The following is a 21,778-nucleotide window of genomic DNA, read 5'->3' on the forward strand; positions in this document are numbered from 1 at the left end:
TTCCTACGCACACTGCACATTATCTTATTTTGAAGTTAAAAAACAAAATGGGGCAAAAATACCTGGCAGGTTGGATAAACATCCTTGGCGGGCCACATGTGGCCCATGGAATATAGTTTGAGGACCCCTGAACTAGATGATGTCGTGATGGGGTAATTTGCTCAAATTCATTCCAAAGTTTCAAGTGGGGTCATTTGCATTCAGTGCTAATTCAATTCATACTTACTCATAATTTTGAAGGGGAAGAGAAGGTAGGATCTTTTGGCAAAGCAAATCATAAAAGTCAATTTATTTAAGACTTCTGATGACTAATAAATGCACACCCCACTTGTAGCCCATACATAAAATCTAAAACAGTTAACCAAAGGCACAGAAGGAATGGAATGCACAATGCCAATTAGCACTGCGTGCTCCGGGAGTTACAACACCATTTACAGCAGGAAGAGGAAAACGGCTCATTTCTAAGAGCTGGTGATTGTTTTGCCTTATGTAATCTCCATGACAATAATTACCAGAGAAGGCAGGTATGAAATCTTTACCCCAAACCTTCTTTATACGAACACTAAGGGAAATATATTAGCATACATATTAATACACCAGAGAGGAAATTGTTTCAAAAACTTAATTCGGCACAGGCTACCAAATATCCCTCGGAAAAAGGACCAACAAAATGTATCAAGCAGGAGCTCCCCATCAGTGACACCTCAAGAACTCAGACACACCAGCCAGGAAGTTGCTGAGATACGGTTGCGTACACTGCTCACTCCTTAAGGGTCTCAACTTACATCCCTCAAAGCTAGTTTTATCTCTGCCTCTCATCCCAGGGCCATTCTGAAAGAACCTTTCATTATGTGATTACAGGGCAGGAGGAAAGTCAGACGTGGCTCGGAATGAACACATTGTCATTGTGGGGAAGCTGGTGAGGACGCACTGCTTCCTACGGTGAGATCTAGGGAAACGGGCCATTTGCTAAAAAGTTTGTTAGAAAAAAAAAAATTAAAAAAAAAAAAAAGTTTGTTAGCCAGGAGCCTGACTGCACCTTGGGAAAATGTGGTTGGATCTGAGAAGCAGGGAAAACCGAGCTTAAAGGGAAATTAAAGAGCAGCTCAGAAGAAAGCAGGTAGCACTGTGCTCTGTCGGAAGACAGGCTGGTTACGAGAAGTAGGTCCTCATTCCAAAGCCGCCATAAACCAGCTTTTTGATCCTGGGTCAAAAAGGTACATCCACAGGCTTCCGCTTCCTCTTGTTCAAAAGAGATGACCAATCCCAGCTCTGTGATTTTCCCAGCTCTAGTGGCTTGCAAACGCAGCACCGAAAACTGGAAAACTCAGTGTTTATGATAAATGTGCACCCGCTCTCTTGGGGCAGCAGCAAAAACCCCTACATGGTGATCCACGACCATCCAATGGTGACACACATTCGCAGACACATGCTCACCTGTGTTTTCCTGACACGCAGAGGCATCTGACTGGGTATTGTAAGAAATTATAGATCACATGAGAAGGGTGAAATTCGAGAGCCCTTCACTGTGCTCATGTGGAATCTGTACATAGAGCAAGCAGCAGTCGGTGGGAAAGAACAAGAGAATGCGGCATCGTTTAAGATCACGGAAGTGTGGGTGAGGCTGTCACCTTTCACTATCCTCACTCATCTGTGTACACCGAGACCAAATGCACTGCCATGGAGATGATGACTTACAGCGCCCTTTTAACAGACAGGCGAGAATTGCCTTTTCTACTCTTCCGAGCAGAAAGCCCTGCCCCATCTTTCTCCCATTCAATCCGTACTCAGCAAATCATCCCGAGTGCTGGAGTGGGGGAAGAGGAAATGGGGATCGGGGTTAGAGGAAGCCTCATGAATGGTGGCATGACAATGATACAGCTTTGCTTGCTGAAACAGAAGACGGCTTAGGCACTCGCCGAAGAAGATCTAAGAGGAGCCTTCAGTGCGAATGTTACCCAACCAAAATTAAACCCAATTCCTCACGAACGGACCGAGAGACCCCCTCCAGAGAGAAAAGACTGAGGTTGTCAAGGATTTAATTTTACTTAGATGCACAATCAACGCTTATGGAAACAGCAGTCAAGAAATCTCATTCCATACGTCACGGGGCAAATCAGCTACAAATGTCCTCTCTCAACTATTAAATGTCCTCTCTCAACTAGTTCTCCGGACACAAGGCATGGTATTTTCAAACACCTGATAGGCATGCAATAACTGGACAGTGAATAAGGAAGACAGACAAAAGAATTGCTGCCTTTGAATTCTATATGCTCACCTTCCCAACAACTGCTGGAGACAAAGCGAGTGAATAAGTAAATGTGGTGAAGAAAGCTGATGGTGCCCGGCTATCAAAAGATAGAGCGTCTGGAGTCTTAAAGGCTTGAAGGTAAACAAGCGGCCATCTATCTCAGAAGTAACAAAGCCCACATGGAAGAAGCACACCAGCCTGCGTGATCACGAAGTGCCAAAGGGATCAGTTATCAGACATCAAAGAACAAAAAAATCATATCATTGTGTGCTCACCTCCCTGATACGATCACTGAAGACAAATGGGTGCATAAGCAAATGTGGCGAAGAAAGCTGATGGTGCCCGGCTATCAAAAGAATAGAGTCTGGGGTCTTAAAGGCTTAAAGGTAAACAAGTGGCCATCTAGCTCAGAAGCAACAAAGCCTACATGGAAGAACCACACCAGCCTGTGTGATCACGAGGTTATCGAAGGAATCAGGCATCAGGCATCATCACAACAAAAAAATCATATCATTGTGAATGGGGACAGGGGAGTGCTGAGTGGAGACCCAAAGTCCACTTGTAGGCCACTTACAGGAGGGTCTCAGGGAGGAGACGAGCCAGTCAGGGTACAATGTAGCAATGATGAAACATACATTTTTCCTCCAGTTCCTAAATCCTCCCCCACTCCCAATTAGAAATCTGACTAGACCAGAGGATGTACACTGGTACAAATAGGAACTGGTACAAATAGGAACTGGAAACACAGGGAATCCAGGGTGGATGATCCCTATAGGACCAGTGGTGAGAGTGGCGATACTGGGAGGGTAGAGGGCGGGTGGGTTGGAAAGGGGAAACCAATTACAAGGATCTACATATAACCTCCTCCCTGGGAGACGGACAACAGAAAAGTGGGTGAAGGGAGACATGGGACAGTGCAAGATATGACAAAATAATAATTTATAAATGATCAAAGCTTCATAAAGGAGGGGGGAATGGGGAGAGAGGGGAAAAAAGAGGAGCTGATGCCAGGAGTTTAAGTGGAGAGCAAATGTTTTGAGAATGATGAAGGCAATGAAGGTACAAATGTGCTTTACACAATTGATATGTGTATGGATTGTGATGAGATGTGTGAGTCCCTAATAAAATTATTTTTTTTAAAAAAGAATTGCTGCCTTTGAATGATGATGTTGGTGAAGTATCCTGACTATGTCAATCGACTGCCAGAGAACAAGCAAATCTGAATTGGAAAAAGTACAGCCAGAATGCTCCCTAAAAGTGAGGATGGCAAGACTCAGTCATACTTTCAGGAGGAACCAGTTCCTGAGACCCTCAATGAGTGAGACTGACACCATGGCTACAATAACGGGTTGAAACATAACCACAATTGTGAGAATGGCGCAGGACTGGGCACTGTATCATTCTGTTGTACCTAAGATCACCATGAGTCCCTAGATACTGCACAATAACTAACAATGGCAACAAGCAGAATCTAAGCAACTACCTCTCTAACAAGGGGCCAGAAAATTAGGGGGAGCTTACAGAATAGGTTAAAAAGAAATCTGTCTCTCTTCTACCTGCCAACCCTCAAACTGCAATGACGGCCGGAGTGATGGTGAGTGGAGAATGTTAGCAGCCTGGGCTTCCTGAATAGCTTCCTTCATCCACTGACAGAAGAGCAGATCCCAGTGGTTCTCAGGGAAAAAGAAATGCAAGCTGTACATATGTTCTCCTCCGCACCAAGTGAAACAGAGTGGGCTGTCCACGGGGCTTTCTTGGCTGCCTTCTTAAGCCATGCATCAGAATCATCTCAATGACAACCAACTAACACGAATAGCAATGGTTGTAATGGAAGCAGATGGCCAGGCCTTTCCATGGTGCCAGTGGGTAGCTTCAAACTGCCAATCATTAGGTGCACAGTTGAGCACACAGTTTGCAAGTCACTTTCTACCTTTGTTGCAGCAAGTCTGTTGTAATCATGCTCTCCTTCCACGCTGACTCCTAAATCAGTAGTTTCCCACTAGGTCAACAGCAGGTCTAGGGTGGCCAGGGTATTTAGAAGAGTGTGGACCAGCCATTTGAATGTAAGTGGCATTGTTTTCTAATATTTACATTTTTAACTTTTAAAAGTTTTAACTACATCTCTCCAAAATCAAATCTACTGCCATTGAGCCAAGGCCAACTCCTATCAGCTCAGTAGGTCAGGATAGAACTGCCCCTGTGAGTTTCTAAGACTGTAACTCTTTAGGGGTATAGAAAGCCCTGTCTTTCTCCAGATGAGTGGCTGGGGGTCTGAGACGGCTGACCTTGTAGTAGTTAGCAGTCCAATGCTTATTCAACAGTGCCAGCACAGCTCATCAACTAGTAAGTGATCCTAAACTGAGACATGGCCATCACTTGTCAGTCTGTCATATTGTGATGGCTCGCTGGGAACTATGTCAGTGGTATTTCGAATGCCAGCAGGGTCACCCAGAGTGAACAGTAATAACTGAACAAGTAAAATGTTGCTGAAGATAATCGAACAATAATTACAGCACTACACTAACAGGCAGCTGCCAGAGGTTCAGGCTGGATTCAGAAGAGCACAAGGAACCAAAGATATCACTGTTGATGTCAGATGCACATTGGCTGAAAGGAGAGAATTTTAGAAAGATGTTTACTTGAGTGTTACTGACTAAGCCAAGGTATTCGATTGTGTGGATCATAATAAACCGCAGAGAGCCTTGAGAAGAATGGGAATTCCAGACACATCAGAGTACTCAGGCAGAACCGGTACAGGGACCAGGAGGCAGTTGCACAAACAGAAACAGGGGACACCGCATGGTTTAAAAGCAGGAAAGGTATGTGTCAGGGTTGTATCCTCTGACCATACTTATCCAATCTGTACGCTGAGCAAATCATCAGAGAAGCTGGATTGGATGAAGAAGATTGCAGTATCAGGACTGGAGAAAGGCTTATAAACAACCTGCAACATACAGATAACACACACAACCTTGCTTGCTGAAAGTGAGGAGGACTTGAGGCAATTGCTGATGTAAATAATGGAGTGCAGCCTTCAAGATTAATTACAACTCAGTGTAAAGCAGACCAAAATCCTCACAACTAAGCCAACAGGCAACATCATGATAAATGCAGAAAAGATTGAAGTTGCCAGGGATTCTGTCTCACTTGAATTCACACTCTGTGCTCATGGAAGTAGCAGTCAGGAGCTCAAAGGGCGAGTTATGTTAGGTAAATCTGCTACACAAGACCTGCTCATTGTCCTGAAAAGCAAGGATGTCACTTGCTTTGGCGCACCTGATCCAAGCCATAGTATTTTCCATCGCCTCATATGGACAATGAATTAGGAAAACCAAAGAAGAATCAATGCATTTTAATTGGAGAAGACAACGGAAAGTACCATGGGCTGCTAAATGGACAAGGAAATCTGTCCTAGAAGTATAGCCAGAGTGCTCCTTAGAGGCAAGGATGGTGAGCATTTCGCATACTCAGACATGCTGCTGAGAGACTAATCCCTGAAGGACATACCTGGTCAAGGCCAGGAGCAGCGGAAACTAGGAAGGCCTCACAAAGGTGGACAGACACAGTGGCTGCAACCGTGGGCTCAAGTGTGGAACAACGTTGAGGATGGCGCTGGCCCGGGCCACGTTTCATTCTGTTAGGTCGCTAGCCCTTCACAGCAGCAGCCCGCTGAGACGTTTCTTTAGCGTCATTCACATGAAGAATGAAGTGAGCCACCGTAAACACGGTTTCAGTGTTTGAATAGTGTGAATGTGTGTATTCATTCCTGGGCCCCCACACTCAGTCTTGTCTCATACAAACATCTGTGAAGGTACCACATGAGCTGCAGCATGAGTGAAATGACTAGACCGGATTAGAACTGACACTGCTATTTAAAAAAAACAAACCAAAAAACCCAGAAAGCCAGCAGGGTTGTAGTTTATGTGCCAATAAGGGTCCTTGGAAGAGGTCTTGGCTCCTGTGAGTTTCTGCTATTGCTGTAGCTTGTCTTTCCTTTACACTGATTTTTCTGGACTTCCCCCCTGAACGTGTCGAGCCTATAGAAGTCGACGAGGGGTGCGTAGCAACTCAACGGCAGTGACTCGGGAGTGGCTGTTTGCCTTTTTTGTTTTGAATCGCATGTAAGTAAAATCCCTATCATTTGGCCGCTGTGTCAAAAGTCTCAGGGCAAAATGATTTCCTAGGAAGCAGGCGGGTCTGTTTAGCGACAGTAACAAACCAAAATGTGTGTCTCCCCCTCTCTCTTCTCGGGGAAGCGCGGCTCCACAGACAGCAAGAGCCGGAGGCTTTCCCTTATCCTTGGAAAGAAAAGGTGGGAAGCACAAGGACTGTCGTTAGCACAGGTTTACTTCCTAGTGAGATGTTGCGCATTCGTGAAGTAATCGTTAATCATAGCTGGATTCCTTCAGCGAAGATGTTGGCATTGGCACGGAAGCTGGTCACCAGCAAGGACTACGGCTCTCACACCAGGACATTGATGCCTATTTGACTTGGAAGAGAACAAGGAACCTAACGAAGCCAGCAGCGTCCTGTTCTCCTTAGCCTTTCTCCATCTCGGGTGGTTGAAGCAATCTCAGCCCTGCTGTTAACCAGATGTAAGCCCAACAACCACAGAGCGTGTGAGAATGAAAATATTTGGCATTATTTCCATGGCGCTTGTCAGGTGGTCACTATAGAAACCATCAGCATCAGCATACTACAATATTTATTTTGTTATTCGATGTTGTAACACCCTAGGGACAAAATTACCCTTGATTTGAAAAAGGTTAAAAATGAAAGTACATGGTATATCTCTCTGCTGGAAAACAGTGGGAAATGGATTTGTTGAAACCATATGGAAAGGAAGAAGGAATCAATTAAAAACAGAAATCTAATAAATCTAAAATATTTCCAAATGAAATGCTTGTGGTAAGCTAATTTCTTGTAAACATGCAGTCAGGTCTCTTGAACAGTCCCAGATGGTGAACTAACTTTGTGGACTGAAAATAAAAACCAGCCCAAACTCTTAAGTGACTACAACTTTATTATCAGTGTCGTGGGAAACATGAATCCAGAAAGCATAGTTGTTACCTTTTGTGAAATTTTAGAGGTCTGTGGAGTTTTACTAAATAAATCATTTCAGCAAGAATTTGATTTCTGTATGTTTAAAGAGAAACCCCAAATGGTAATATTAAAGTTAAAAGGTAAAGCAATCGTCCTTTTACTTATGTACCTTTATCCCGAAAATGAAAATATTTCTAAAAGTATCATGCTGCTTTTAAAATCTAGTGCAAAGTTGATAGTCCAGAACTCTCAGAAATGTGTGCCAGTTGGTGTCTGTTGGATTGTACTTATGAAAAATTCACAAGGTTTATTTCCCTTGATTTGAGTTATACATAAATACGGTGCTTCGTGCTTTGACCAGAAAATACATCAGGTGAAGGAAACCTCGCCCCTACCTGTTCCACTGTCAGCAGCCCCTCAGGAGCGTCTGGCCCAGGGCGCATGGGCAAGAGCTGGCACAAGGTGCCTAAAAGCAAGGCCACTTCCTTCATACTTCTCCAACAGCAGACCAGCACCGTCTGGGCAGTCACATCACAAGGTTTCCCTTCTTTACCTTGGAAAAAAAAGAAGACAAACCGATTGCGACACTAGACACTCCTGATGACTCACACCCCAGGTTTCCTAGAACAAACGTGCTCATAATTTCCCCAAGAATAATCTGCTTGAGCAAATCAATTTGTCATATCTTGTGTTTATTCAAGAGAAAACAACAAGCATTTGTGGAACATTTGCTGGAAGGGGAAGTCATGCTAAGTATCTGCTAATATATGACGTACAAAATAAATTTTCAAGTAAAAGCATCTTAAGTAATGCTGTACCTATTCTAATATGTCACTTTAAAAAATATACTTTAGATAAAACAGTGTTTCAAACTTAAAATCCTCAACTTGGGAAATGAATGAGACAGAGTTTCTCTGTCGCGCATTCAACGTGACTAGAACAGAGAGAGTTTCTCATCTCTTTTGGTGAAGGTAGCTGTGCTCTCACGAAAGGGCCACGGCAACTTTTAAAATTAAAAAATTCTTTTTTCCAAACATATTTAAACCTCATAGTCAATGAGCAATGATCCTCCTCACTTGCCTTATTTTAGTTTTAAGGATACTTTAGTGACTTAAAAATGATACCCAAGACATAGAATGATACCAAGAAGCAGGAGAACAAAATGACAGAGTGCCATCCCAGATAGGTGTGAAAAAGACGCCTGCTGAACTGAAAGGCTGCATGTTTATACACAGATATAAAATAGATCTAAAAGGATGCGTATCACTGGTCCTCAATCTGGGGGTCATGATCCCTTTGGGGGTTGTGATCCCTTTGGGGGTCGAATGACCTTTTCACAGAGGTCGCCCAAGACCATTGGAAAACACATATTTCTAATGGTCTTAGGAATGGAGACACTGCTCTTCCATCCACATCCATGCAGGTCCGCCCACATGCAGATACGCCCACATATGAGTGCCCGGTATGAAGACTGTTACCCATGCTACACCATGCTTCCAGGCAAAATTTCATTTATTTTTCATTAGAAATAAATATTTCACAATATGTAATTACACATTGTTTTTGTGATGAATCACTATGCTTTAATGATGTTCAATTTGTAACAATGAAAATACATCCTATCAGGTATTTACATGACGATTCATGAAAGTAGTAAAATTATCATTATGAAGTAGCAACGAAGATAATGTTATGGTTGGGGGGTCACCACCGCATGAGGAACTGCAGGAAAGGGTTGAGGCGCGGGAAGGTTGAGGACCACTGACGTGAAAGTGGGACCGGAGTATATGTGAAGGAGGACTTGGTTTGCATTTGCCTTGACCTCTGTATTATTTACCACTATCACAACAAGGACATGTTGACGTTACCTTAATTTTTAAAAAAAAAAAAAAAAAAAAGCTCACCCAAAAGGAACTTCCGCAGGGCAATATCTCCATCTAGTGGAGAATGTAGCAGAATATGAAATAAATCACTAAAAAAGTACTGCTTCTAAGGGCCTATTGGGTTGCTCTAAGTCAAAACGGCCTCCATAGGAGCGAGTGACAGGGTCTTTTAGGACAAAACAGAGACATATGTAACCATCACTAATGCCACTGCGACTGAAGAACTCCCACTCCAGCGGCAGTGATGTGTGACTCGGCTCGAGGTGCGCGTCCTTTAAAGAGCCTGCCTTCCAGTGGACAACATGCACCGTCCTCCTAGAGGCGCGGGGGCCCAACGCAGGTTCTTGGCGTCTTTCTGTGGCCGTTGCTCAGGCGGTCAGAGGGGAGCTCACCGCACCTTGGCAGCTACACTGCGGCACAATGCTTCCTGGCACAAGTTTTGTAAGCTCACTCCCAAACTGACACCATTGATAAGCGCAGAGAAAACGGTATTTCCAAGGAGCTTTCCAAGGAGCTTCTCAGATCTGTAGCCTCTGGTTAGCTCTATTAAGAGAGCGCTACGTGACTTTTTACCTTGCACTAAAAGAAGCACTCGTTACACTATCAATTGTGTGTTTCTTACCTTTGGTTTCGGAGGCAGCGTCAATATTGGGCATATTAGCGTTCAAGTCCTCTAAATCAAAGCTAGAGTGTTCTTGCAGTACTTTGGCATGGCTGAAGTAATCATTAGTATCTCGTGGCTGGATCTCATTCAGAATCACCTGCAGGCGGCTGGCTGACACTGAGAGGGAGAGAGGGGAGTATGTGAAAGCCCAGTGCCACCTCACCCGCAAGGATCCCAGAATTTTCAATACAGGATAATCCGCTCTTTGAATGCTACTCAGGGTAGAAAATGGCAAAATGATCTAGTTGGGGTTTTGATACAATTTTGGTGCACATGAGAAATAAGGCCATTTCCATCGAAGAGGTGACACAACAACTCCTCTCCATAGCACAAAGGCCTCTTTCGACTTTTCTTTTCTTTTTTTTCCTAACCCTAACCCTAACCCAAACCCTTCGACTTTACTTTTCTTAAGGTCGCCTGGAAACCTCAAACACTGGACTCGGTCCTGTGAGAGCACAACAAAAACTCTCAATGGATTTTCCCCAACAGATTATTTCCCTGTGTACAAGTTATCAAGGCTTAAAAGCACAATATTAAATGAAAATACCTCCCCAACACAGAAGCAACCTTACTAAGGAACACCATGTTGTTATGATGTTAGGTGCCACCAAGAATCATACTATCAGGATTTCATCAAGATCTACTATTTGGCTTTGAAATGCATTCTGTAATGCAGGCCTAGTGTGATATTAAACTTCATTTTCATTTCCTAAGCACTCGCTGGATTACGAAATATAATCTCACTGAATGCATGACTTTGTTTGCTTGTTCCCCGCTGACTCACCAGTGCCTAGAACAGAAACTGGTTCAGATTTCTGAAACATGGTGATCACCTGCAATCAATTAAGAAAAGAAAAAAAATAGCCCCTGTTGTATTCATACTCCCGGACTTCTACTAAACACTCCAACTGGTATCACGATGATTCAACCTACAGCTAATGTTCATCTGCTGCTTCCTTGACATTTTACCAAAAAGAAAACAAACTTATAGCCGTGAAAAAGTAACACTGGCCCAAAAAGAAACTACAGGAATGAGAAAAGTCGGAATAAAATGTTAAGAAACCTACGCACTTTCTATGGCCTTCGAGGACACGACTGAGAACGAACGGCAAAGTCAGGGTGCCGTAGAGCACCGATGGAACATACAACTTTCCTCTAGTTCTTTAATGCTTCTTCCCCGCTACCCACTATCATGATCTCAATTCTACCTTACAAATCCGGCTAGACCAGAGGATGTGCACTGGTACAGAGAAGAGCTGGAAACACAGGGAACCAGGACACATAAACCCCCCAGGACCAATAATGAGAGTAGCAATACCAGGAGGGTAAAAGAAAGGTGGGGGAGAAAAGGGGAACCGATCACAATTATCTACTATAACCCTCTCCCAGGGGACGGGCAACAGAAAATGGGTGAAGGGAGACATAGGTCAGTGTAAGACATGACAAAATAATAATAATTTATAAATTATTAAGGGTTTGTTAGGGAGGAAGGGTGGGGGAAAGAGGGGGGAAGTGAAGAGCCGATACCCAGGGCTCAAGTAGAAAGAAAATGTTTTGAGGATGATGATGGCAACAAATGTACAAATGTGCTCGACACAATGGAAGGATGGATGGATGGATTGATGGATGGTGATATGAGTTATACGAAACCCCAATAAAATGATTTTTTTAAAAAGAGTGAATGGCAGATAACACGGGGGATAGAGGGATGGAGATAAACCAGAAAGGAAAAGAGAAGGCAGAATTAAAGAAAAGTCTATGAACCAAAGACCGTTTTTGAGCCCAACCAAGGTTTTAAAACTCTTTACCGACCAACAGAATTCTAGTATATTTTGCATACTCTATCTATAAGAAGTGACATAACACTCAATAGTTCTCGTCCAGAATATACCGATCCCAATTTCAACTGTAAAATGAAGTGTTCCTTCTGTCCATTGTTTACGTCAGAAAACTAAAGCATCAAATCCTGGTATTTAGACTAACATTAGCCAAAAAATAAAACTCCGCATGTAACACCTGACTGGCTGTTAATAAAAGTGAAGGGAGTGAGCGCAGTCAATTACTCGACTTGGTTCTTCTATCCGTAGTCTTTGTAACTCCCACAAATCACCAAGCAAACAGGGTACACGGCACCCTGACACGGGAACTGGTCAGTTTTGCCATCCCGCTCAGCTTAAAATGAGCCTTCGCAGATGCAGGAAGGAGGATCTCACTATCATCAAAAAGGAGCCAGGAGCCAGGAGCAGGGCGTGTCCTTTGGGCTCCAGGTTTCCTGAATGCTGAACCTCCAGATCCAGAAGACAAGAGAGTGGCACAGAGGGAAGGGAGCTGCAGAACCAAGAGTCGGGGCATGAGAGAGCAGTTGACTTCCGGTCCAAAGAACGTATCCAGCCGAGTGCCTTCTGGCTGAAGTTGACTGATGGTGGAATAGAGCAGCTTTGGGAAATTCATTGGCAGTGCTGACAGAGCCTAAGCAGGACAGAGACCCAGGGGCTACCCGGCTGAGAGGCAGAGTATCACAGCAAGGCGTGCCTGTCAATACAGCTGAGCAGACACACTCCTGACCTAACAATGGCATCCTGGGTTGTTTCTGATCCTGAATTGTAAGCTGCTAACTTCTCTGAGACACTCAGTACTAGTGAGTACTCTCTACAAACTCTGTGGCCACTGAAGCAAGGTATAGAACGAAGCAGAGTTGTAGCGAGTGATTGGGAAGGACGGCTGGTGTCAAAATTGGTAAAGAAGGTGAAGAAGGTGAAGGCCAGCTCACAGGAATCAGCCCTGGGCTGCTGTGGAGTTGTGATCCCTCTTCCCTCTTGTGGCCAGAGCTAGCCCTACAGGGCCCCAAGACACCTTTACAGTAAAAAACTGGTCATTGTCAAAGGGAAACATACTTCTCCAGGTTACGCTAATTATCAACAAATCAGCCCCAAGAATTGCAGTGTGTATTCATGATACACTCAAGATGTTTCCACAACACACCTCTCATTGTGCTCCAAAATGCATCCACACTTTTATTTCAACGCCCAATGTAAATTTACTTTTTGAATTTCTGTGTGTACAGGTTCACTCGCAGGCCTCCATCTTTCACAGTCAATCCTTTCTGACCAGCTTCCAGGCCAGGATATGCCACCTCAGACATCAGGCACTGATTCTGGTTCCTGGCCTTACAAGGAATTTTTTCTTCACTTATTCATTCATTACCAACAAATATGTATTCTGTATTTACTTCCACAAGACACTGTGCTAAGACTCAGGGAACAAAATATAGGCAGGCTCCCTAACAGAAGTACAATTCCATGAGAAGTAGCAGCAGGAGTCAGACAGCGCCGGTCCGGGGTCCACGGTGGATTTAAAACAAGGTTGTGGGGAGCGGTGGGGAGAAGTGGGCAGCAGGATATATAGGTTAAGTGAAGATTATGTGTAATGTGATCAATTACATAATTTGAGCAGATTATTTTGGATGCAATGAGAAGGCCTCAGGAGGAGGTGAATAGTGGGTGCAGGAACATCGGTTGTGTGGGGCGCTGCAGATCTACACTTACGTATTTGGGAATAGAGGTAAAGTGCAGCACTACAAGAGCTTGGAGGCAGGCCACGTACAAGGACACAATACTAGAGTAACGACTTGCCTCCTTAGACTCAACTGGGACCATTCACATCGACGCGAGCTGGGGACAACAGGCAGAGGAAAGTAAATGAGTTCAACTTTGGACATGTTGAGTATTTCCTTATAGTTGCGATTTTCCTTATCTGGTTTTTGGACTATTAAATTGTCTTTGCCAGTCCACAAGGCCAAGCATTTCATTTAACCTGGCTGAACTCCACCTCTGGAACACATCCTGCCTGATTCCAGTCCCCATCATCCATCTGAGAGGCTGTGTTCTAAAATTACCTACTTGACACAAGGGAGGAGATACCTTGCTCAGCACCTGATTATTTTTTAATAGTCAACACATTATTAGCAAGGCAAAAGGACCACGACTACTACAGACAGCCTGTAACAGTCAGAGTCTGTATACGGCAGAAACCTGTCAGAACGGGAAAACTCAAATATTCCCACTAACACAGACAGCACCGTGACAAAGTACAGAAGCTTCGAGACCAAAAGAAGTAGGCTGGCTCTCGTCCCACCTCTACCAGGTCCCTATATTAATAAGCCCTTCTCCTTTCCCTGCTCCCCAACTCAACAGCACACTGGCTCTGTTGTCAGGAGAGCCCGGTCCCTGGAGAAGGACATCATGCTTGGCTGGGCCGAGGGGCAGCAGCAGAGAGGAAGCTCCCACAAAGGCTGCCACGGTGGGCTCAGACGGAACATGAGACACAGGACGGCACAGGGCTGGGGAGGGATCATGCTGTCACACATAGACAGGGTCGCTACCAACTGGACTGACTGATGGCACCTAACTAAGAACAGAGGCATCTTCCTTTTTTCTTAGGGGAAAGAAAAATATGATACTCAAAAAGAAAAGATATCATAATCAAGGCCTGTCACTCTCCCCTTCATTCCCTGCTGACCTGAGTCAGTGTCCATGGGGATGAGGCCCTCGGGGGAGGAGCTCTGAATGACAGGAGACACCACGGCAGACAGCCTGTATGACACCACAAGGAGCTTCTCCACCACGGGCGTCCACGCATGCACCAAGCCCAGGCTGCTGCAACGAGACGGGACGAAAGTTATACGGAAAGCAAAAGTGACTTTTCCCAAGCAGACATGACAAGAAAAAAGGAATGAGAAACACTTTGTTTCAAAAGTGTGCCATCTATGAGCGAGACCATCTATGAGCACGGCCCCTCTGGTGTCCCATCATCTGTAAGGCGGGGCACCGCTCTCCCCTCCCCGGCGAGTGGGCACAGCCGGTGCGGTGTCTGAGGAGTTGGCTGGGGACACACTTACTTTAAAGGTAACCTCTGCAAAGCTCCAGTGATACAGTGGACGCGCCCGTACATTGGAAACGACGCTGCGGCCCGGAGCAGAGACTGTTCAGCCTGAGAGATTTCTTCCTCGAGCTTCTCCAACAGGCATTTGATAACTAGACAGAGCAGACAGAAAGGCCACGCCGGGGCGGTTAGAAAGCACAGCTCTAAGTGTGAGAATGGCGAAAACAACTCCCGTGCCAACATCCAACTCTGTGAACGACGACGGCACTGGAGCTCCTGAGTCAAAATGAGCTCTTCATCTTTTCTCCAGCCTGGGCATCATGTCTAGTTCCCATGTGGTCGCCTCCAGGGCAGACCCAAGTGTCCTTCCCTAAGTCCCTGTGCATCAGTCACTCCTTGTGTTTGTTTAAATATTGAAACCGACGCATAATCCTCCACCGGGAATGAACAACAGAACCATGGGGAGAGGGAGACAGTGGTCGGTGTAAGATAAGAAAACAATAATAATGTATAATTTATCAAGGGATCACAAGGTTGGGAAGGGGGGAGGGAGGGGGAAAAGAGGAACTGGTACCAAGGGCTCAAATAGAAAGTAAATGTTTAAAAAATGATGATGGCAGCATATGTACAAATATGCTTGATACAACTGATGTATGGAATAAGAGCTGTAAGAGCCCCCAATAAAATGTTTTTTAATTAAATAGTTAATAAAATGTTAGAGCTTTTAAAAGGTTTAAATCTGAATGCTTTACACACAGTATGCGATCCTGTCACCCTCCTGGAGTCTTTCTCTGAAGGACTAAATTTTTTTTTTTAAACAAATTCAGAGTACAATGCCAAACTCGAACCACTTACTCCAGACCATGCCGTGTCGACTTATCCCAGGCTCCCTAACACCGTTCTCTTTTACATGGCTTGCTCCACCACCATAACATCTATAACGGGCCTCTCTTTTCTCAAAATCCACAACTGTCCTCATTTACAGCCCAAGAATCCCTAAAATGTTTGGTGAAAAACACAAATATTGAAACAGTCTCAGAACCTAAGTTTTAAAACTGCTTGTAGGGGGAGGTAGTGGTGTGACAGTCAGTGAGACCATAAATCCCACTGACAAAGGAGCTCTCGTCCCTGCAGAAATAATGCAGACCATCTGACTAATCCCAGAGAGAAATGCCGGGGGGGGGGGGGGGGGGGAGGGGGGAAGGAGCTAACGTCTTTCAGAGAAAGGCGTCTTTTAAAAAGAACTGTATTAATATGTATCTGTATATCTACATTATTTAACAGGAATCACCTATTCAAAACCACATTCGACAGAAAAGTTACAGCTGAGAAAATATTCAGCTGCTGAAGATAAATTCGTGTAGTCTCCCCTGCTGGTAAATTATTAAATAAAAAATGAAAAACACAAAGTAAATGTTTTATCATTAGAGATTCTTACCAAGTAAATAGCAAAAGACTACAGATAGAGGGCTCTGATAAGTATGCGCCAAAGGTCATTTACTCCATACAAACCCACTAGTGTATTCCTCTCCACCACAAGCGCAGACTCCTCCCCGGCTCCACACGCAACTTGCTGACCCTGAGAGCAGGCAGACAGGGATGCCGGAAGAGCAGCTCGTCCGATGACGAGGTTCAGCAGGCAGGACGCTGTCACACAGTCGTGCGGTTTGGTGCTGGTGCTGAGCTCCAATGCTGCTTGGAGTAAGTGTCGCAGTTTCTCCGAATCCTAAGATAAAACACACTCAGCACCATCAGTTCAAGAGTTCATCGAATGGAAGGAATAACACATTTAAAAACAGAATCTGCCATACGACTCAACATCAAGAGATTTGATTATACACACGGATGACTTAGTAATCTTTTCTAAAATAATTTCAACGAGGAACGCAACATGGTGAAATGTCTTTTTAGGAGCCCTGGAGGCCCCATGGACTAAGTGCTAGGCTGCTAACTGAAAGGCCCGCAGAGCAAACCACCAGCAGATGAGACCATCTGCTCCTAAAAAGACCCACTGTCTCAAAAACCCCAAAGCACAGCTCTACTCTGTCCTGAGTGGCAATCAACTCCGTGACTGTGGGTACTGAAAATTATTTTCAAAAATTCACATTTCTTTCTTCAGCAAAAGTGTATTCTTCCCCCTATGGAAACTTTGCTATGGCAGTCCTTATTTCCATAGAGAGTCGGAATCCTTTTGTCCATCAGGGTTTACGTTGTACCCGACCCTCAAGACTCCCTTCCTATACAGCTAGCTCAGGGGGGAAAGACAAATTCGGACAGGTTGTTCCTCCTCATCTCCAAATACCTGATGTCCTCAGAAAACCTGCACCCATGCTCCCACACAAACCTCTACTCACACAACCTATCCGGAAGGAGACAGAGGAAGGAAAGTTCACGGGGACACTTGGAAAACACTGCCCTTCAAATAGGAGATGTGGCCCTCATCCCAAGTGCTTAGCTGATAAGTTGCCTGGAGCGAGGAACGCAGAGCTGGGTTAGCTCAAGAATATTCTGATCATACTAGGAAAAGTCCCCAACTGTCAAATTATAAAAGGGAAAGATGACCGAGGCCGAAATTTTGAAGTTGATTATAGGTATAGCATTTAATGACAGTTTATAAAAAATTTTAAATAATACCAATATAATGACTACAATGTCAGTTTATTTATAGTTTAAACATTTACTGTTCACTTTAGTTTTCTATGAACTAAAAACCTAAAGTTTTTAGTTTAGGCCAATATTAGCCTAAAGCATCTGAATTATTTTTATTACAGAGTCAGTAGGCTTACTAATCAAATAGTAACACTCAAAGTAGATAGGCTTTGATATAGAAATGTCATTGCTCTGTCATTTTCAATGAATCAAATTAGAATATAAAGACTCAAGATATGTAGCTCAAAAGAGAAAGGGGGGGGGGAGGGAAGTAAACTAGGTGACCTCCAAAGTCATATATTAGAACAATATAGCATCAGAAACCTAGTATATCTACAAGGCTGTTTCAAACAATTGGTAACAAAATGAAATTAAAATTAATTTTTCCATGAATTTTCTGAAGCCCCCTAGTATGCATCATTGTAGAAATTGGACTGGCCTTTTTAAATGTCTAAAACTTAATTATATTTAAAATTTTCTCTTATCTAGGGTATACCCCGGCTGCTACCCACTGGCTACCCAGGAGAGGGAAGCCACCAGTCGCCCTGAGGGAGAAAGAGCAGGCTTGCCGCCCCGTAAAGAGTTACAGGTGTGGAAACCCAAAGGGGCCACTCCACTCAGTCTGTCAGGGTTGTTAAGCATCGGCACTGACTCATGAGTGAGTGAGACTCAAAATAAGGCATCGAAAACATAATATAATAAAATTAATATTCCTAAATCTTTTGACATATTACCAATACAATAAAATATTGCTGTTGCTATCCTTAGCTGCGTTCAAGTTGGCCCCCAACCCATGACATCCCCACTAAAAGGATATTTATGTCAAAGAGTAACAAGGAAAAAAAGAATCTGAATGCCCTATTCCAATGACAACCTTACTAATACGTAAGCCAAATCGAGTTTCACCAAAATCCTTCAATAAGCTGTTGTGGTAGTTAGGTAATCTGTTGTGAATTTGAGAGGATTAATTAAGAGTGAGGGGTGACGTCTGGCCTGTCAATCAGATGGCAGCTTGAAGACCTCACTTGGAGGCACTAAGGAGATAAAGAGCTCCCTGGAAGCGGGCTGCACGTTCCCTCCCTGGGAGACACTGCAACTGCCAAGACACAGAGAGCTCCCTGGAGCTGGAGGAGGCACGTGGAGACCTCTGCCAGTCCTGAGATGCTTCCTCTGCCACAGGGTTCACAAGACTTCCCACCCACTGGCCTGTGATCTTCCTGCATTTCGCATCATTGCATGGGTTTCCTGAGTCTGAAGAGGACTATAGATTGGTGTCGGACATATGGGCTAATATTGAACTTATGGAATTGATCTGATCTGGGCTGGGTTGTTTTCTTAATGTAAAATTACTCCTTATATAAAGGCCTTTCTTATACACGAGTGTCTATGAATTTGTTTGTCTAGTCTACCCAGACTAACACATCAACCCATTGATTATACAGAACTTGAACTAGAGAAACAAATTCAGACTAACACAGCTATAAAAAAATTTTTTTTTAATAAGTTGCTCTCAAGTTGATTCTAACTGATGGCACCCGCGGGTGTAGCAGGGTAGAACTGTGCTGAGAAGGTTTTCAAAGACCGTGCCCACTCAGAAGTCAATTCCCAGGCCTTTCTTCCTAGGTGTCGGTGGGGGGATTCAAACCACCAATGTTTCAGTTAGCAGCCAAGGGTTTGGACAGTTCCATCACCCAAGACTCCATAATCAGTCATACGTTGTACTAAATTTCCTGAATTCTGTAGTTCGGGGTTTACATGCAAATTGAACAAAACTGGAGAGGCATGGGGCGCCCCAAGGGCCCTTTATAGATCGTTTGAGGGCCAAGGCTTTCAGTTTCTCTTAAGATAATGGCTCTGGATGAGAATACATGGCTCCATGTGGTACCAAGATACAGTGCGACAAATGGCAAGGGGAAAAACAGAATAGTCTTCTGGAAAACAAACCCACACGCGTGTTGTCTACAATGAGCAGCCTCTGCCCCAGACAACACTGTGCACACTAGGGTGCCTGAAAGGTCCCAGTGAAGATGGATGGATGCTGGGGAGAACACCCCATCTGTACCTCCACCAGAAGAGACACTCTGCGATCTTGCTATCTGAAAACGAGACACACAGACATTTCTTGTTCTCCAACATGTGTCCCTGCACGATCCCTCTGACCCTGAAGGTCACTCGGCCCAAGGTAGAACTTAACAGGCAGGGAGGGCTCAGACTATAGCTCATCTGTAGCTCCGAAGTCTGCCTCAGACAAGCTAGAAACTGAAGCTCTAGACCCAGCGGTCCTCAACCTGTGGGTCGCGACCCCTTTGGGGGTCGAATGACCCTTTCACAGGGGACACCCAACTGATAACAGTAGCAAAATTACAGTGATGAAGGAGCAACAAAAATAATTTTATGGATGGGGGTCAGCACCACATGAGGAACTGTATGAAAGGGTCGCGGCGTTAGGAAGGTTGAGAACCACTGCTCTAGAGTCGGCACTCCACTGGGGACTCCAGAGCAGATCTGACCACAGGGACAAGGGGCTTCCCAGCAGACCCACTGCTACACTGGGCCACCACTGACCAAGTGTGGGAAGCGCCCTTGGTTCCCACCCCAAGGTCAGAGCAGAGCAACAGCTATCAGAACAGGAATGTGGGGGCAGGTGAAGGAGCAGAGAGCTTAGGCAGAGACGTGTTGCTAACCGCAAGAATGCTTGGGTTTCAGTCTCAGTTTAGCTATTGCTTGTTCAGAGACCAGAAACCTCACTTACATTTTATATCTCACTGATATTCAACTTCCTAACCTCCTAAAGAGGGAGATTACCTCAAAAAAGCCTCAACTTACTGTCAATGAGATCTTCTGACCAAATACGAACATGTCCAAAGGAACTCAGGAGAATGCAGTTAGCAGAAATACACCAATCATCCTGTAAGCCATAAAACCACCTGCCTCCTACACCTCCGGGTGGCAGCGCATTAAATAAAGGTAAAGCTCACCGATTTTCGTCTTATTTTCATTGCCTGGATACTCACCTTTCCCGCCACTCCACCCCAGCACCTCCCACCTATCAGACCACAACAATCCAGGCAAATGCTAACTCAGTCAACATCAACAGGCCGCAGGCTCGTGACCTGCTGCTCAAACAGGCCATTTCCATGCACGCATCACATTTACATTTACACAGAAGCCTAAATACCTGAAATTGGACACCTGTTTTTGTCAACTTCATCAGAAGATCAAAAGCTAAAAATTTCACTTCCTCAAAAGCGCTAGAAAAGCATTCCAGTAGTGTTTGGATACGGCCAGCATCAATATCACGACTCAGCTGATACACTGATGGGATTTTACCTAAGAAATACAAAAGACAACCAAAAAACATTAATTTAGAAGTAAAAAAAAAGTTTTTTGAAAATTTTTTAAAATGTTATTTGGCTAGATTTATAGACAAACAGCACAAAAATACTCATTTCATATCTTATCCATAATACAATAATTTTTATATCAATATAATCAGTATTAAGTTTTCCTCATGAAAAATGAACATGTTTACAAATAGGCATAAACCTCTCTCTCTAAAGGAATGTGACAGAGATTCTTAGGTTATTTTCTTAAATAATAAGGAAAAAAATTTAGGATCATACCTTTAAAAAACCTTCATAGAAGGCTGAGCATGATAGTGGGACAAGAGAAAAGTAAAAGGAAATAGAGGGAAGAGCTAGGAGGCAAAGGGAATTTATAGAGGTCTACATATAGACATGTACACATGTAAATATATTTATATACGATGATAGGGAAGTAGATCTATGTGCATATGTGTATAAGTTTAGTATTAAGGTAGCAGATGGACACTGGGCCTCTACTCAAGTACTCCCTCAATGCAAGAATACTTTCTTCTATTAAACTGGCATTCCATGATGCTCACCTTCCCAACACGATCATTGAAGACAAATGGGTACATAAGCAAATGTTGTGAAGAAAGCTGATGGTGCCAGGCTATCAAAAGATAGAGCATCTGATGTCTTACAGGCTTGAAGGCAAACAAGCGGCCATCTAGCTCAGAATCAAAGCCCATATGGAAGAAGCACACCAGCCTATGTGATCACGAGGTGTCAAAGGGATCAGTATCAGGTATCAAAAAACAAAAAGGGGACCCAAAGCCCATCTATAGGCAACTGGACATCCCCTTATGGAAGGGTTGAGGGAGGAGACGAGATAGTCAGGGTGCGATGTAGTAACGATGAAGCATACAACTTTCCTCTAGTTCTTAAATGCTTCCTCCCCCACCACTACCATGAACCCAGTTCTACCTTACAAATCCGGCTAGACCAGAGGATATACACTGGTACAGAAAGGAACTGGAAACACAGGGAATCCAGGACAGATGACCCCTTCAGGACCAGTGATGAGAGTGGCGATACTGGGAAG

General features: G+C 44.2%; 1 protein-coding gene across 3 annotated transcripts in view; it reads right to left on the bottom strand.

The window, feature by feature from the left end:
• The window catches only part of THADA (THADA armadillo repeat containing), a 385,109-nt gene that overhangs the window by 324,919 nt on the left and 38,412 nt on the right, over nt 1-21,778 (bottom strand). For 2 of the 3 annotated variants that reach the window (XM_075535369.1, XM_075535367.1), the window contains exons 16-21: nt 20,550-20,701; nt 16,235-16,448; nt 14,739-14,874; nt 14,360-14,496; nt 9,800-9,958; nt 7,690-7,847 (exon numbers count right to left, since the gene is read on the bottom strand). In XM_075535369.1, coding sequence (XP_075391484.1) covers nt 7,690-7,847; nt 9,800-9,958; nt 14,360-14,496; nt 14,739-14,874; nt 16,235-16,448; nt 20,550-20,701 — 956 coding nt within the window. The remainder of the gene's footprint in view (nt 1-7,689; nt 7,848-9,799; nt 9,959-14,359; nt 14,497-14,738; nt 14,875-16,234; nt 16,449-20,549; nt 20,702-21,778) is intronic. The other variant, XM_075535368.1, reaches the window with a different exon arrangement.

Source organism: Tenrec ecaudatus, chromosome 17, assembly GCF_050624435.1.
Source record: "Tenrec ecaudatus isolate mTenEca1 chromosome 17, mTenEca1.hap1, whole genome shotgun sequence".
Lineage (NCBI taxonomy): Eukaryota > Metazoa > Chordata > Mammalia > Afrosoricida > Tenrecidae > Tenrec > Tenrec ecaudatus.